The 15,299-nt window shown below is 42.6% G+C and overlaps 1 protein-coding gene across 3 annotated transcripts in view; it reads right to left on the bottom strand.

The window, feature by feature from the left end:
* Positions 1-15,299, bottom strand: part of SLC25A47 (solute carrier family 25 member 47) — a 41,735-nt gene that overhangs the window by 15,389 nt on the left and 11,047 nt on the right. For all 3 annotated transcript variants that reach the window (XM_061612164.1, XM_061612162.1, XM_061612163.1), the window contains 3 exons: positions 9,147-9,190; positions 6,446-6,517; positions 3,581-3,763 (listed from right to left, as the gene is read on the bottom strand). In XM_061612164.1, the coding sequence (XP_061468148.1) occupies positions 3,581-3,763; positions 6,446-6,517; positions 9,147-9,190 (299 nt within the window). The remainder of the gene's footprint in view (positions 1-3,580; positions 3,764-6,445; positions 6,518-9,146; positions 9,191-15,299) is intronic.

Below are 15,299 nucleotides of genomic sequence, written 5' to 3'. Positions count from 1 at the left end.
CACAATAGGAACATTGAATGTCAGAAGCATGAACCAGGGAAAGTTAGAAATTGTCAAGCAAGAAATGGAGCGCATCAACATTACAATACTTGGTGTGAGCGAACTAAAATGGACAGGAATGGGACATTTCCAGTCAGGCAACTATAAAATATTTTATGCAGGAAATGAGAAATTAAGAAGAAATGGGGTTGCTTTAATAGTGAGAAGTGATGTAGCAAGAGCAATTAGGAGCTACAACGCAAGGTCTGAGCGAGTGATATCAATGAGATTAAATGGGAAACCTATCAACATAACCATCATCCAAGTCTATGCTCCGACGGCAAACGCAGAAGAAGAGGAATTGGAGAGATTTTATGCAGAAGTCCAGGAAGAAATTGATCACACCAAAACAAGATGTGCTGATAATCATGGGGGATTGGAATGCAAAAGTAGGGAACAGAGAAGAAGTAGGAATTGTGGGGAAATGGGGCTTAGGAGACAGAAACGAAGCAGGAGAAAGACTTATTGAATTTTGTGAAGCCAATCATTTGTTTCTTGCAAACACATTTTTTGAACAACCGAAATGACAACTATACACGTGGACATCACCAAATGGTCAATATAGGAATCAAATTGATTATATAATTGGTAGCAGAAGGTGGAGAAGTTGCATACTTTCTGCAAAAACAAGACCAGGAGCAGACTGCGGTACAGATTATGAACTGGTTGTATCAAAAATCAGAGTAAAGCTAAAGAAGACCAACAAACCAATCAAAAAGCCAAAATACAATTTAAATAACATCCCAGAAGCATATAAAGATCAAATAAGGAACAGGTTTGAGGCTTTAAACTTAGTTGACAGAGAACCAGAAGAACTATGGAATGATGTCAGAGACATTATCAGAGAAGAATGCACAAAGACAATACCTCTAGTTAAAAAGAGAGAAAGACCCCAATGGATGACTGATGAAACTCTTCAAATAGTTAAAGAGAGAAGGAAAGCAAAAGCAAAAGGAGATAGAAACACAATCATAACCAGGGGCATCACTACCGGGGTGCGGAGGGTGCGGACTGCATCCGGGTGACACCCTGAGGGGGGTGACACCCAGAGCCGCTCTGTCCCGTGCCGTTGGCCAGCAAAGGAGCCAAGAAGCGCTCCAGGTCGGCGCAGCCAACTCCTCCTCGGAGGCGGGCGGGCGAGACCAACAGCAGGTGCCCGCTCGCTGGCGGTGAAGCCGGGATGGGTCTTCAACCCCCAGCCTGGAGCGCATGGTGAGTGCATCTATAAAAGAGATGCCAGGATAACAGATTCATTCATGGAGGAACCATATGATGAAGAACCAGAAATTTTAGAATGCGAGGTGAAAGCTGCTCTTAAAATACTTGGAAGAAACAAATCACCAGGAATAGATGGCATACCAATAGAGTTGCTACAAGCTACTGTGACTGAATCAGTCCAAATTTTGAGTAAAATTTGTCAAGAAATATGGAAAACTAAACTATGGCCCACAGACTGGAAGCGTTCCATATACATCCCGATTCCAAAGAAAGGGGATCCCAGGGAATGCAGTAATGATCGAACTATTGCCTTAATATCCCATGCAAGTAAAGTAATGCTCAAGATTGTACAACAAAGCCTCTTGCCATATATGGAACGAGAAATGCCAGATGTCCAAGCTGGATTTAGAAAGGGAAGAGGTACCAGAGATCATATCGCAAACATATGTTGGATAATGGAACGGACCAAGGAATTTCAGAAGAAAACCACCCTGTGCTTTATAGATTACAGCAAAGCCTTTGACTGTGTAGATCATGAAAAACTATGGAATGCTTTAAAAGAAATGGGGGTGCCACAGCATCTGTTGTCTGGATGTGCAACCTATATTCTGGACACGAGGCTACTGTAAGGACAGAATATGGAGAAACTGATTGGTTCCCCATTGGAAAGGGTGTGAGACAGGGTTGTATTTTATCACCCTATTTATTTAATCTATATGCAGAACATATCATACGGAAAGCAGGATTGGACCAAGAAGAAGGAGGTGTGAAAATTGGAGGGAGAAATATCATTAATTTAAGATATGCAGACAATACCATACTCTTAGCAGAAACCAGTAATGATTTGAAACGAATGCTGATGAAAGTTAAAGAGGAAAGCACAAAAGCAGGACTACAGCTGAACATCAAAAAGTCTAAAGTAATGACAACAGATGCCACTTTAAAGTTGACAATGAGGACATTGAACTTGTCAAGGATTATCAATACCTGGGCACAGTCATTAACCAAAATGGAGACAGTAGTCAAGAAATCAGAAGAAGGCTAGGACTGAGGAGGGCGCTGTGAGAGAACTAGAAAAGGTCCTGAAATGTAAAGATGTATCACTGAACACTAAAGTCAGGATCATTCAGACCATGGTATTCCCAATCTCTATGTATGGATGTGAAAGTTGGACAGTGAAAAAAGCTGATAAGAGAAAAATCAACGCATGTGGTGTTGGAGAAGAGCTTTGTGGATACCATGGACTGCAAAAAAGACAAATAATTGGGTGTTAGAATAAATTAAACCAGAACTATCACTAGAAGCTAAAATGATGAAACTGAGGTTATCATACTTTGGACACATAATGAGAAGACATGATTCATTAGAAAAGATAATAATGCTTGGAAAAACAGAAGGAAGTAGAAAAAGAGGAAGGCCAAACAAGAGATGGATCGATTCCATAAAGGAAGCCACAGACCTGAACTTACAAGATGTGAACAGGGTGGTTCATGACAGATGCTCTTGGAGGTCACTGATTCATAGGGTTGCCATAAGTCGTAGTAGACTTCGAGGCACATAACAACTACAACAACAACAACAACAACAACAAAACATTAAAATCTCAACAACAATAATAAAACCTAACCCACCCCAAAAGCCTGTCTGAAGAGCCAGGTCTTCAAGGCCCAGCGGAAGCTCATCATAGCGGGGGCATGACAGAGATCGTTTGGGAGGGAATTCCACAGAGTGGGAGCCACAATAGAAAAAGCCCTCTCCCTAGTCCTCACCAGTCTACCTGTTTTAACTGGTGGGATAGAGAGGAGGCCTTTTGAGGCTGATCCTGTTTTGCGGCATCCTTGATGTGGCTGGAGGCACTCTTTCAGATAAACTTATTTAATCCTGATAAATAATAGTCACATCCATTTAAAGTATGCCACCCTGGGCTCCTGCTGGAGGAAGGGCGGGATATAAACCAAATTATAAATAAATAAATAAATAAAGTACTCTGTTCCACTTTAACAGTCATGGCTTCCTCCAAGGAATCCTAGGAACTGCAGTTTATTAAGGGTCTTGTAACAACTCTCAGTACCCTTAGCAAACTACAGTTTCCAGGATTCTTTGGGGGATGCCATGACTGTTTAAAGTGGTTTAAGAATACTTTAAATGTATAGTGCAGTCCATGTTAAAATGGAATAAGAATGCTTTAAATGTATGGTATGGGTGCAACTGTTTTCAAATGTCCTCTTCCCAAATGGATTACGTTAGTGCATAAACGTTCCCTCCTTTAAGCTTTGTTCCCTCCGTTTCTTTGAGATAATTGATTATTTTACTCATAACCTACCCGGATCGCACCAGTAGCAGTTGCCGCAAAAGAAACATCCACCTTTGATGGCTTTTTGGTTGGAGAGCCGTATCGAAATCTGCAGATGTTATAAAGGATGTTTTTGTAGACACCAAAAGAGAACGATGTAATAAAGGATGCCATTACAACTGTCATTGACACACCTCGATAGAAACCTGGGACCTGGTTTGCATAGAAAAGTGAGAGGAAAGGGTCAGCCACTCATCTTACTAACCTCCCCAAATCTCTCGAATATGCAAAGGTGGTACTTTTCTTTGCCTTTCTTGTAATGAACAAATTAACAATAATATAAAAGATCACATCATAGTTTCTCTTCAGGTTTGGTACTGTTCAGCCTTTGGCCCTCCAGATGTTGCTGGACTCCAGCTGCCATCAGCCCCAGCCAGCATGCCCAATGGTCAGGCATGATGGAAGTTGTAGATCTTCAACATCAGGCGGACTCAAGAGTCCCCAGCCCTGCACTAGATGTGCACTACACTAGGCCCCATGCACTGTGAGTCAGGGCCTCCTTCAGATTAGGGCCTCTCTTAAGCACAACGAATCTCAGCCTCAGGGCCAAACTAGATTAGATGCCATGGTTTTTTCGCAGTAAAATACAGGAGTGGGGACCGAATCCAGAATGGGAATCTGATGTGGGGATAGGGATTTGTAAGCCTTTCACACACACACACACACACACACTACAGTCCTGATCTAGATGGGGGGGTCCTATTTGCACGGGGGAGAGGGGAAGTGTTTGTTGCTCAAATAGCAGATGTGGGGGGAGAGGTCTGGATCAGGACCGCAGTGGAGGGCAAAGGGTTAAAGTCCCCAACTCTCCATGCCAGGGTCCCATTTTACATCATTCCCCCTGCATCTACAATTTACTTTTAAACAGCCATTCATGCAAATGCTAATTGTGCAAATGGCGAGCTCCTGAAGCTAAGCAGGGTCAGGTCTGGCCAGTGCCTGGATGGGAGACCGCCTGGGAACCATATGTAAGCTGCCTTGGGTTTCATGAAAAGAAAGGTGGGGTATAAATGTAATAAATAAATAATAAATAAATAAATCATGACCAGCTCGGCCCTAAGCTTCCAATAAGTTAAATGTGTTACAGAGTAATTCTAATGAAGCCATTTCTTGCTACTGGACAGACTGAGGGTTTTCTTGCCTCAATATTAAGACCTCTATTAACATACCTATCCCAGGGTTCAAATCCCCACACAACCATGAAGCTCACTGGGTGACCTTGGGCTATTCACTGCCTCTCAGCCTCAGAGGAAGGCAATGGTGAACCCCCTCTGAATACCGCTTACCATGAAAACCCAATTTATAGGGTTGCCATAAATCTGGATCGACTTGAAGGCAGTCCATTTCCATTTCATCATTATATAACATGTATGCATCAAAGATGAAATTGCTTCGCTGTCTGGCATGCCAATAACAGGAAACACAGAAGCCCTTGAATCATTCTCAGAGCTGTGCTAGGGGCACACATCCATGACTGGGAGAACATTTTGTTAGGGGTTCGGGGGTTGAGATGTATGATTTCTGTGAGTCCCCTTCCAGCCTCTGATTTGGAACCCTGCACCTGGAGATGGGCTGTGCAGCTGAGAAACCTGCTCCGCTGGTCAGATGAGTCTCCTTTGTTAATCTAAAAAGAGTGGCCAGGTGGGCTAATGGGCAAATGGGCCAGGGAGATCCTATTGTTATTGAAACTTTTCAGGAGAGCCCCCCCTCCTGGGGCCAAAGAGAAGCTTGAGTTTTTAGCTAGTCTGAGGAAAGGCTGGGAACTCGAGACAGGCAGAGAGGCTGGCTCCCTGCACCATGGCTTCAGGATGCCTCCTGTAAGCCTGATGGAAAAACAAGACCTATTGGGCTGCTGATGAACCCCTCCATCTTATGCTCAGGCTGTGAATGTGTGTAAATAAACCATATTTCATAAAGACACCATAGTGTTTGCTGACCTTCTTTTCAAGGAAACCAAACCCTGGGCAAGCGCAGGGACCCCTGGAGATCTCTCACTGCTCGGAGATTGGTGCACAACAATTTAAATGGCCCAGTCCTGGGAGTCTCTTCTATAGAGTCAACAGATCTACCCTCCCATCACAATACCATTTCCATGGTAAAACAAACAAAGCCTGGGATCAGGTCCCAGCTATGTGCTTGGGTCCCTTAAGCTATGTGCTTCTCCCATGACCACGGACGCAGGAGTTGCTCAGAGACAACAGAAGAGTCTAGTTAAGGGCTAAATGAGGCTGAGGAGGCAGCCTGACGATTTGGGGGTACCACTAAAGGGTGACCCAGGGGCCAGATAGTGAGGGCTGAAGGGCTGCATTTGGCCTCCCAGGCTTGAAGTTCCCCACCCCTGTTCCAAAGGTGGCATATAAATTTTATCTATCAATACAACATAATTTCCCATAGTCCGTATGCAACAGCATGTAAAACCAGTGATCTGTATTACCCACAAGCTGGGAGGAGAAATTTACTACACATCTGCACCCAAATCAGAAATCCAGGGAAACGGGTGGTGAAATTCTCTGCAATGCCACAGTGGAACATCATGGGCCTCCTGTATGGTTATGGATACACTACAGTAAATTACTCCTTGGTCAATGGTACTATGTGTGTTGGCCACAGAACGAGGGAGATGAGAACACTCATGTGGACCAACTTGTGTTTAATGCAGGTTGTTTAACTGCATTCAGAACTGTAGGTTTCCCTTGTAGTAAACGCATCAGATGACCAACAGCAGCTACCATCGCTCACAGCCAAAAGGCAAGAGAAACAAAAAGGTTAAACAGACACTATGAGCGGGTTAGTTGTGTATTGGTCTGTAAACAGCAGGGACTTTACCATACGTACTCTTTCAGTTCTGTATGTGTCTCTGATACAGTGCCATATTCCCCGATAGCTTGTCTCCGTCTGAATTCTCACCTGTTAAGTTGAGACAATCCATCATACACATTTTTGTTGTTATATGATTGGAAAAATAGCTATGAATACTTTTATCATTTTATTAGAAATATCATTTTATTTACAAACAACCAGTGTATTGTAGTGGTTAAGGTGTTGGTCTTCCCCCAGGCACCTGGTTGGCCACTGTGAGAACAGGATGCTGGACTAGATGGGCCACTGGCCTGATCCAGCAGGCTCTTCTTATGTTCTTATGTCTATGACCTGGGAGACCAGGGTTCGAATCCCCACATAGCCATGAAGCTCGCTGGGTGACCTTGAGCCAGTCACTGACTCTCAGCCTCGAAGGAAGGCAATGGTAAACCCCCTCTGAATACCACTTACCATGAAAACCCTATTAGTAGGGTCGCCATAAGTCGGAATCGACTTGAAGGCAGTCCATTCCATTCCAAGAACAGGAGTTTTACTATGATCACATCCACACTATACATTTATTCTGCTAGTATTCCACTTTAAAAAGTCATGGCTTCCCCCAAAGAATCCTGGGAAGTGTTGCTTGTGCAGGGTGCTGAGAGTTGTTAGGAGATCCCCATTCCCCACACAGAGCTACAGTTGTCAGAGTAGTTTAACAGGCAGTCCCTCTTCCTAGGGAACTCTGAGAATTGTAGCTCTATGAGGGGAATAGGGCCCCTTACAATTCTCAGCACACTTCACAAACTACAGTTCCCAGGATTCTTTGGGGGAAACCATGACCGTTTAAAGTGGAATGATAGTGAAATAAATGTATAGTGTGAATGTGGCCTATATGGTGTAGTATGAATTACAGAAAACTTTTTTTAATTAAAAATGTAAGATAATAACTGTTACTGGGTTCTATCCAGCTGAGTTATATTCACAACAGACCCTTTTAAATTAACATACCTAAGTTAGTCATGTTCAGTAATTGCAGCAGGCATTCTCTGAGTACGACTAATGTTGGATACCACTAGGGATGTAAGGAGGAAGTGGTTTCTATCTCATTCTATGTTCATTGCAATAAGCAATGTTTCCATTCTGCTGCAGTTCAGCTTCCACTAAAACTTACGTTGTTCATCTAACTATACACTATCACCGAAACTAATATAATTAATCAATTTCAATGCATGTCAGTTGAAGGGAAATGTTAAAACAATACAAAAATAATGTAATTAATTATTTAATGTTTGTAGGTTAAAAAATACAGTAAATACTGCTTATATTCACTTGTGTAATTTTCATTCTAATGAACATGCAAATTCTGGCAGTTTCCATTTCTGTTTCTGTTTCAACATCCCTAGACTGATTTTTCTTAAAGGTTGCATCCTGATAAAGTATAAAAACAGATCCTGTGTTGCATTCAAAGGATGAAACAGACTATACACAGTATTAAAAAATAGGCATTTTGTTTGTTTGTTACTTATTAATTAAAAGAGCCTATTATAATCCTCCTCCAGGTGGCCTGTTTATTCAACATTCACCCTGATTTGCTTGCACAAAGCTTACACAGTGGTTAGACTATATGCAGACTATTGAACGTTCCTTCTGATTTGTTTATGGGGCAGCTATCCAACAATGTTCAGTCATCCTGATTTGCTTGCAAGGTGTGTACACAACTTCCCATTAACCATTTGTTCATCCCACTCTTTTCAATGCATTTCCCCATCACTTTCTAACCACAAAAAAAACCCATGGGTTGTATTCAGCTAAGTCCTACACACAGTAGACCTACTGAAATGAATGAACCTTTGCCATGTCTATCAACTTTAATGGGTCTACTCTGAATAGGACTAACATTGAATACCACCCCAGAGTACTTTAATCCACTTCAACTGCACAAATCTAAGTTGAATCCCTTCTGCAAAATAAGTCTGGAGGCACCCATAGATCTCACCACGTAATGTCCTGTTTGGTCCTGAGAGTCATGAAAGGATTGGGAGAAGCCGGGCAAGCAGACATTGGTGGGGGTTGGGGGTTGGACAGTGTCCTGGAACTCTTCCTGACAAACTATCATTTCTAGCTTCTTTAGTAGAGGAACCGCTGCAGTGGTTAGAACCTCCACACCTCCACACAGTCTCTCATAGCTACTTTTATTTGAAGCAGGGGAGTGAAGAATTTTCCCCAGTTTACTTTGTGACTAGGGATGGGCGAGAAATTCAAATCAGTTCACATTTCAAGCCAAATCTATCTAATTTGCACTTTCTGAAACAATTCAAGAACCAAAGCACAGTCATCCTTTGACATTCACACTTACTCAAACTTTGTGATGCAATGCATCAACCGATGTTTACAAATATCCATGTTAGGGGAAAGTGTGCATAAAAATGAATATGAGTGAAAATAACATATAAAAATGTATTTGATGAGGAAAAATTGCTTGCAAAATGTGTACATTAGTCAAAACTCCCTACAAAATGTGTTTATTAGGAAACTTTCATACTAAAATGTTGGAGAATTTTCATGAGAATTGTTTTTTAAAAAACCACAAATTGCTGCACAAATGTGGAGAACTGAATTTAAAATTGGTAAAATGAGAAACTGAGATAAACTGAAATTGACAGATCTTTCCATTCCTATTTGTCTTTAGGCAGTTTGCTATTTTGAGAGTATTTAAGAGAAATAAAACTTGAAATACCTTGACTGTGTCTAGTGGATACCCAACTGCAGCACTAACACCACCTGAAACAGATAATTGCAGGTAAAAAAATTTTGGATGTGATACATTTTTTTATCTTACAGAGCAACTAATCCTTCAAGCTACCAGATTTAGGATATAATCCTGTACACTCTTACTTACAGGTAAGTCTCTTCCCACTGAACTCACTGGGACTTGCTTCTAGTAAACATGCAATTCCACTTGGGAATACTGTGTATAGTTCTTGTCACCTCAGCTCAAAAAGGATATTGTAGAGCTGGAAAAAGTTCAGAAAAGGGGATGGAGCAAATTCCCTATGAGAAAAGGTTACAACATTTGGGGCTTTTTTTTTGTTTAGGGAAAAGGTGAGCAAGAAAAGCGGATAAGAGAAAAATCAACTCATTTGAAATGTGGTGTTGGAGGAGAGCTTTGCAAAAAAGACAAACAATTGGGTGTTAGAACAATTCAAACCAGAACTGTCACTAGAAGCCAAAATGATGAAACTGAGGTTATCATACTCTGGACGCATCATGAGAAGACCTGATTCACTAGAAAAGACAATACTGCTGGGAAAAACAGAAGCAAGTAGAAAAAGAGGAAGGCCAAACAAGAGATGGATTGATTCCATAAAGGAAGCCACAGACCTGAACTTACAAGATCTGAACAGGGTGGTTCATGACAGATGCTATTGGAGGTCACTGATTCATAGGGTCACCATAAGTCGTAATCAACTTGAAGGCACATAACAACAACAAAATGGAGAAAGTTTAAAAAGGAAAAAAAATCTCCTTCTCTCACAACATTGAAATTCATGGACATCCAATCAATTTGAAGGTAGGAAGATTTAGGACAAGCAAAAGAAAGGACTTCTTCACACAGCACGTAAATTATGGAATTCGCTCCCACAAGAGGCAGTGATGGCCACCACCTTGGATGGCTTTAAAAGAGGATTAGAGAAGTTCATGGAGGATACGGCTGTCAATGGCTACCAGCCTCCATTACCAGAGGCAGTATGCTTCTGAATACCATTTCCTAGAAGTCACAAGTGGGGAGAGTGCTCTTGCACTCAGGGCCTGCTTGTGAGCTTCCTAAAGGCATCTGGTTGGCCACTGTGAGAACAGGATGCTGGACTAGATGGGCCATTGGCCTGATCCAGCAGGACTCGTCCTATGTTCTTATGTGCAGTTCGTCAAACAATTCCATACATCCTCCACTCTTGCAATCCCTGCCCCCCATTACCCTGAAATTGGTGTCTGTAACTCAGGGGTATTCAATGTACCGCCTGCTAGATGCTGTTGGACTACAAGTCTCATTATTCCTGATCATTGGCCATGCTGGTTGGGGCTTAAGGGAGTTGGAGTCCAAAACACCTGGAGGGCACCAGGTTGGGGAAGGTTGATGTAAATTAAGCTCTCTTTCCCATAGCACACTACAATCTGCATGGTCCATGTCCTAAAACAAACATCGCCCAGATCTGAGGATGCGACAAGTACAATACGAGGTATACCCTCTTTCAACACTTTTATAAGCTGGTGCAGCCAGGTTTTACAAATTGTGTTGTATTAAGTTTATTGTCAACTATACTTGTAGCTATAGCACTGAAAGGGGTCAGGGAGAAGGGCAGGTTGAATAGCATGTCTGGGGAATGGTAAACCCTGGGGAACGGGCTCCTGCTGGGAGGAAGGGTGGGATATAAATCAAATAATAAATAAATAATATAATAAAATAATAAACCCTGATTGTTTGTACTTACCTGGCAACAAATGCTGTCACTTAACAAATATTGTTTACAAGGATACAAAGATGTTTTTCTGGGAAATTGCTTTTCCATTCAGCACATTCGAAGATAAAAATATAACATTTCTAAGAAACATGCAAAAGTATAAAGGGAGGGAAATCTGAAATATTATCTATGTTGACTCAGGGAAGGAGGAAAGCAAACACATTATTATATAAAAGATAAATATTATAGGTGGAATCCAATGATGTCTGTCCACTTGTGCAATGGAAAACCACTTGCGCAATGGGACTTCCATTTTCTCTTCTCCCCATTTCCCATTAATCTCCAAAATCTGGTCCAGGCTGTCGCCCAATCTTCCAGAGCAGAGAGGTCTGCAAAGGAGAGGAAAGAGAAACCCTGTTTTCCAGTGAACACCCACTCAGGCTACATGGGATTTCACCCTATGCATTTTGAATGCCTGTTATAGCATTCTGATATACTGAAGACTACAGACACTGGGCAATATCCAACCAGCGTGTCCCATCAGCACAAGGATTTCTGCATGCACAATGGAACTTCCCCCCTTTCCCCATGTGTATTCTGTGTCCTCCCCAAATCTGTTCTGGTGGGTTTGGGGAACCCGTAGAACAGATTTAGAGGGTGCATAGAGAGAGAGGGGAACTTCTGTTGCACAAGTGGAAATCCTTGCACTGATGGGACCAGTGCATTGGATACCTCCCCAAAAATAAAACTGGACAAAAATACAAAAGCTTTCCGGATTCATTTTGCATAGAAAGCAATAAAGGTGATAACCGAGGGCCGTATTGATTATTATTTTATTTATTTATTTATTTATTATTTGATTTATATCCCTCCCTTCCTCCCAGCAGGAGCAGGGCAGCAAACAGAAATGCTAAAAACACTTTAAAACATCATAAAAAGACCTTATAATAGATTAAAACAAAACAACATTAAAAACATTTTTAAAAAGAAGAAGAAAGGGTTAAAAACATTATTAAAGAAAACATATTAAAAGCAATTCTAACACAGACTGGGATATGTCTCAGCTTAAAAGGCTTGTTGAAAGAGAAAAGTTACAACTGTAAGAACTTCTCCAAATTCATGGAAGTAAAAGAGAGCATTGCTGCACTATAATCTAGGAAGATTGCGGAAACGTAGGGGTGATTATAATGTAAACGACAAACATCAAATATGGCTAATCTTCCCATCTTTTGGGAAGCTGCTTCTCATCCAAACAAAATTAGATTTGCAATTCACATTAAGTTGTACTTGCAACTATGCTATGCTATGTGCACTCATGTGCTTTGTGATGATTTGCATATATTCCTGTGTCATCAAAGGTATGCCTTAGGGCCAAATTAGATGTGATACTGAGCTCTGTGATTACATCTCCTGACGTCTTTGTCTTTGGGTTAGGTTGGAAGCAGCCGCAAGAGAGTGAGAGGAGAGATTTGAATCAGCTCTGGGGAAGAGGAGGTTCAACCAGAGGAGGTCCGGGATCTCTTCTCGATCGTCCCAGAGTGCAGGACACAGAATAATGGGCCCAGGTTGCAGGAAGCCAGATTTCTACTGAACATCAGGAAAACTTCCTAACTGTTAGAGCCATACGACAATGGAACCAATTATGTAGAGAGGTAGTGGGCTCTCCGACACTGGAGGCATTCAAGAGGCAGCTGGACAGCCATCTGTCGGGAATGCTTTGATTTGGATTCCTGCATTGAGCAGGGGGTTGGACTCAATGGCCTTGTAGGCCCCTTCCAACTGTACTATTCTATGATTCCATGAACCCATCCCCCAATGCACACCAAGCAGCCTGGATACAGATTTCCCCCACACCTCCTGTTATTAGCCAGAGAGGGAAGAAAAGACAGGTATGATACAGGTACTTTTCTCCCCCACCCCTTTTCTATGATTAACATCCGTGTCAGACTGAGGCCACAGGGCAGAATAAATGGTTAATTCTCCCTCTTCAAACACCATGACCCTGATTAGAATTCCCCACTCCTACCCAGTCTGTTGCTGTTAACCAGAGGCAAAGTCAATGGGAGAGCCAATCACAGGTTTTTCACATCACATTTGGCTCTTATACTTGCCTTGGACAGTTAATTTCTCTGTAGGGAAGGAATTGGGATCATGCTAGCTGGCCTTGCCCTCATCATGTTCATGCAATGTGTGGCTTGTGTGTCTGTGATTGTGTGTGTGTGTCTTACATACCACCTACATAACTTAGTTCTCTAGATGGTTTACAAACCCAGTTAAACATGCAAAAACAATGAATGTCATGTTTGCATATGGGCCTGTGTACTTAGAGCACACAAGTGACAGGCACCAACTGTGTGATTTGTACACACCAGTTCTGCAATGTTTTGTGTTTACATGTTTAACAGGAGTGGCCAGTGTGACCAACAGCAGGAGAGAGAGAGAGAGAGAGAGAGAGATCTTTATAAGACTACCAAGTCAGACATTGGATCCTTTTAGGCCAGGTTTGTCTGTTCTGACTGATCTAGGTATGTCCCAGACCTGCTATCTGGGATTTCCTTACATCATCAGAGGTGAGGAAACTTCTTCAGTCTGAGGGCCAGGTTCCCTTACTGGGAACCTTTTGGGGGCCGTATGCCAGTGATGAGCAGAGCTAGAAGCAAAGGTAGTGGAGCAATGGATGTGGCTCTTTTCCCTCTGACCTCCACCTACCATAGGCATATGGCCCTTGGAAGGTTGGTTATATGAGAATGTGGCCCTCAGGATGAAAAAGCTTCCCCATCCCTGCTAAAGCAAGGCAATTGCTTTCCTCTACCCTAGTTTTTTTCCCCTGTGGTTCCTGGTGACCACTGAGCATGCTCAACCCTTGTTGGGCTGTTGTGGGGAGGGGTTGTCCCCTTTACTCTCCCCCTCCCACACGTCTCCATACCTTGGGATTCAGCCCAGCCTGCTGATTTCCCCTCTTGTTTCTCAGTGGCCCTCTTTTGGCTCCAACCCTGTTGGCACAGGGGCACTGAGTCTGCTGTTAGAGGGAGCGACAGAACACAGCCCCAGTGTGACACTGTTGACGCTGAGGCAAAATGAAAGGATAATGCACCAAGCCAGCCTCATCAGCCAAGCTGACCTTTCCAAGAGCACCAAGAGTGAGAGTAAAGACATGGATTTCACATTCTCTAGGGATTTCCATCCTCCAGATATAGCAACCCAAAGATGTTTCTAGGGCCTAAAATAGTCTCAGGACATGGAAGCTGAAAGCTGCCGCCACCAGAACTGGGGAAGAAAAACAAACAGGCACACTGTAGGTCTTCCTCAGTCCCAATGAATGGGCCTTCTCTTCTTCAAAAAAGGATGTACATTTGCAGCACAAGCCTAAGCTTGTTTACTCCAGAGTAAGGATATAAAATAGCACAGATGGGGCCTTATACAGGGCCCCTCCAGGTGTCCTTTTTTATTGTGCATTCATGATGACATGTGCTCATGATGGCATTGGGGCACTTACACATGATCCCGATTTCATTACTGTTCGGACCTGCAGAAACATCACAGGGTGTGTGTGTGTGCTGACTCCTTTGTCTCATGTCCTGTAACTCCCTGCTGAAATTGTGTAACTTTTTATACCACAAATGTGTCAGGGTTTGTTTTTTCATGTGCCTCTTGTGTTGCACTACATGTGCCGCATGTGTTGCACTACAGCGCAAGAGTGTCATTCCAGACAGCAAAAATGTGGTAACATTGAGGAAGCATTGCAGAACAACTAATAAAGCAGAATGATGTGTGGACAATCCAGTACAAAATCCAGTACAAAATCCAGCACTAATGCAGTTAGTGCATCAATTGCATGTTGCAGAATACACCTGCCAAAAAACCCACCAGTCTGGAGGGGACTATCAAGATCCATGGGCAATGGTGCAGCTAAAGCTGGAGTCCAGGGCCACACAGCCCAGGAGGCAATTACTACCCAGAGAGCAGCAGATACTGGGGACAGAAGCAAACAGTCCTCCCATTCAGCACCTGGGCTGGCATGGGCACGCAGGGCCCACCAGAGCTCATGCTGGTCATCACAACACCCTTCTTTCTTTTTCATTTTATAGTCACTGGGTGGCCAACCGAGTATGCATGTAGTTATTAGATGCTTATAAATACATTATCTGTTTCTACAACAAAATTATTCCCCAGTAAAATGTGTTTTAGCATCGGGGCAGCAGAAGCAAGCTCTATTTTAATCCCGCAGTCACGATGATGCTACGATTTCTATGAGTTTAAGATGTGATGCTGCACAGGGTCAATATTTTTCTCCTTTTCCTTTTTATTTATTTATTTATTATTTATTTATTAAATTTATATACCGCCCCATAGCCGAAGCTCTCTGGGCGGTGCACAACAGACAGACAACCAATATACAATTAAAACCATATGTTAAACAACTTTAAAAT

The sequence above is a fragment of the Rhineura floridana genome, chromosome 2 (genome assembly GCF_030035675.1).
Source record: "Rhineura floridana isolate rRhiFlo1 chromosome 2, rRhiFlo1.hap2, whole genome shotgun sequence".
Taxonomy (NCBI): domain Eukaryota; kingdom Metazoa; phylum Chordata; class Lepidosauria; order Squamata; family Rhineuridae; genus Rhineura; species Rhineura floridana.
Note: the sequence above shows the minus strand (reverse complement) of the source record. Positions and strands in the feature narration are given on the sequence as shown.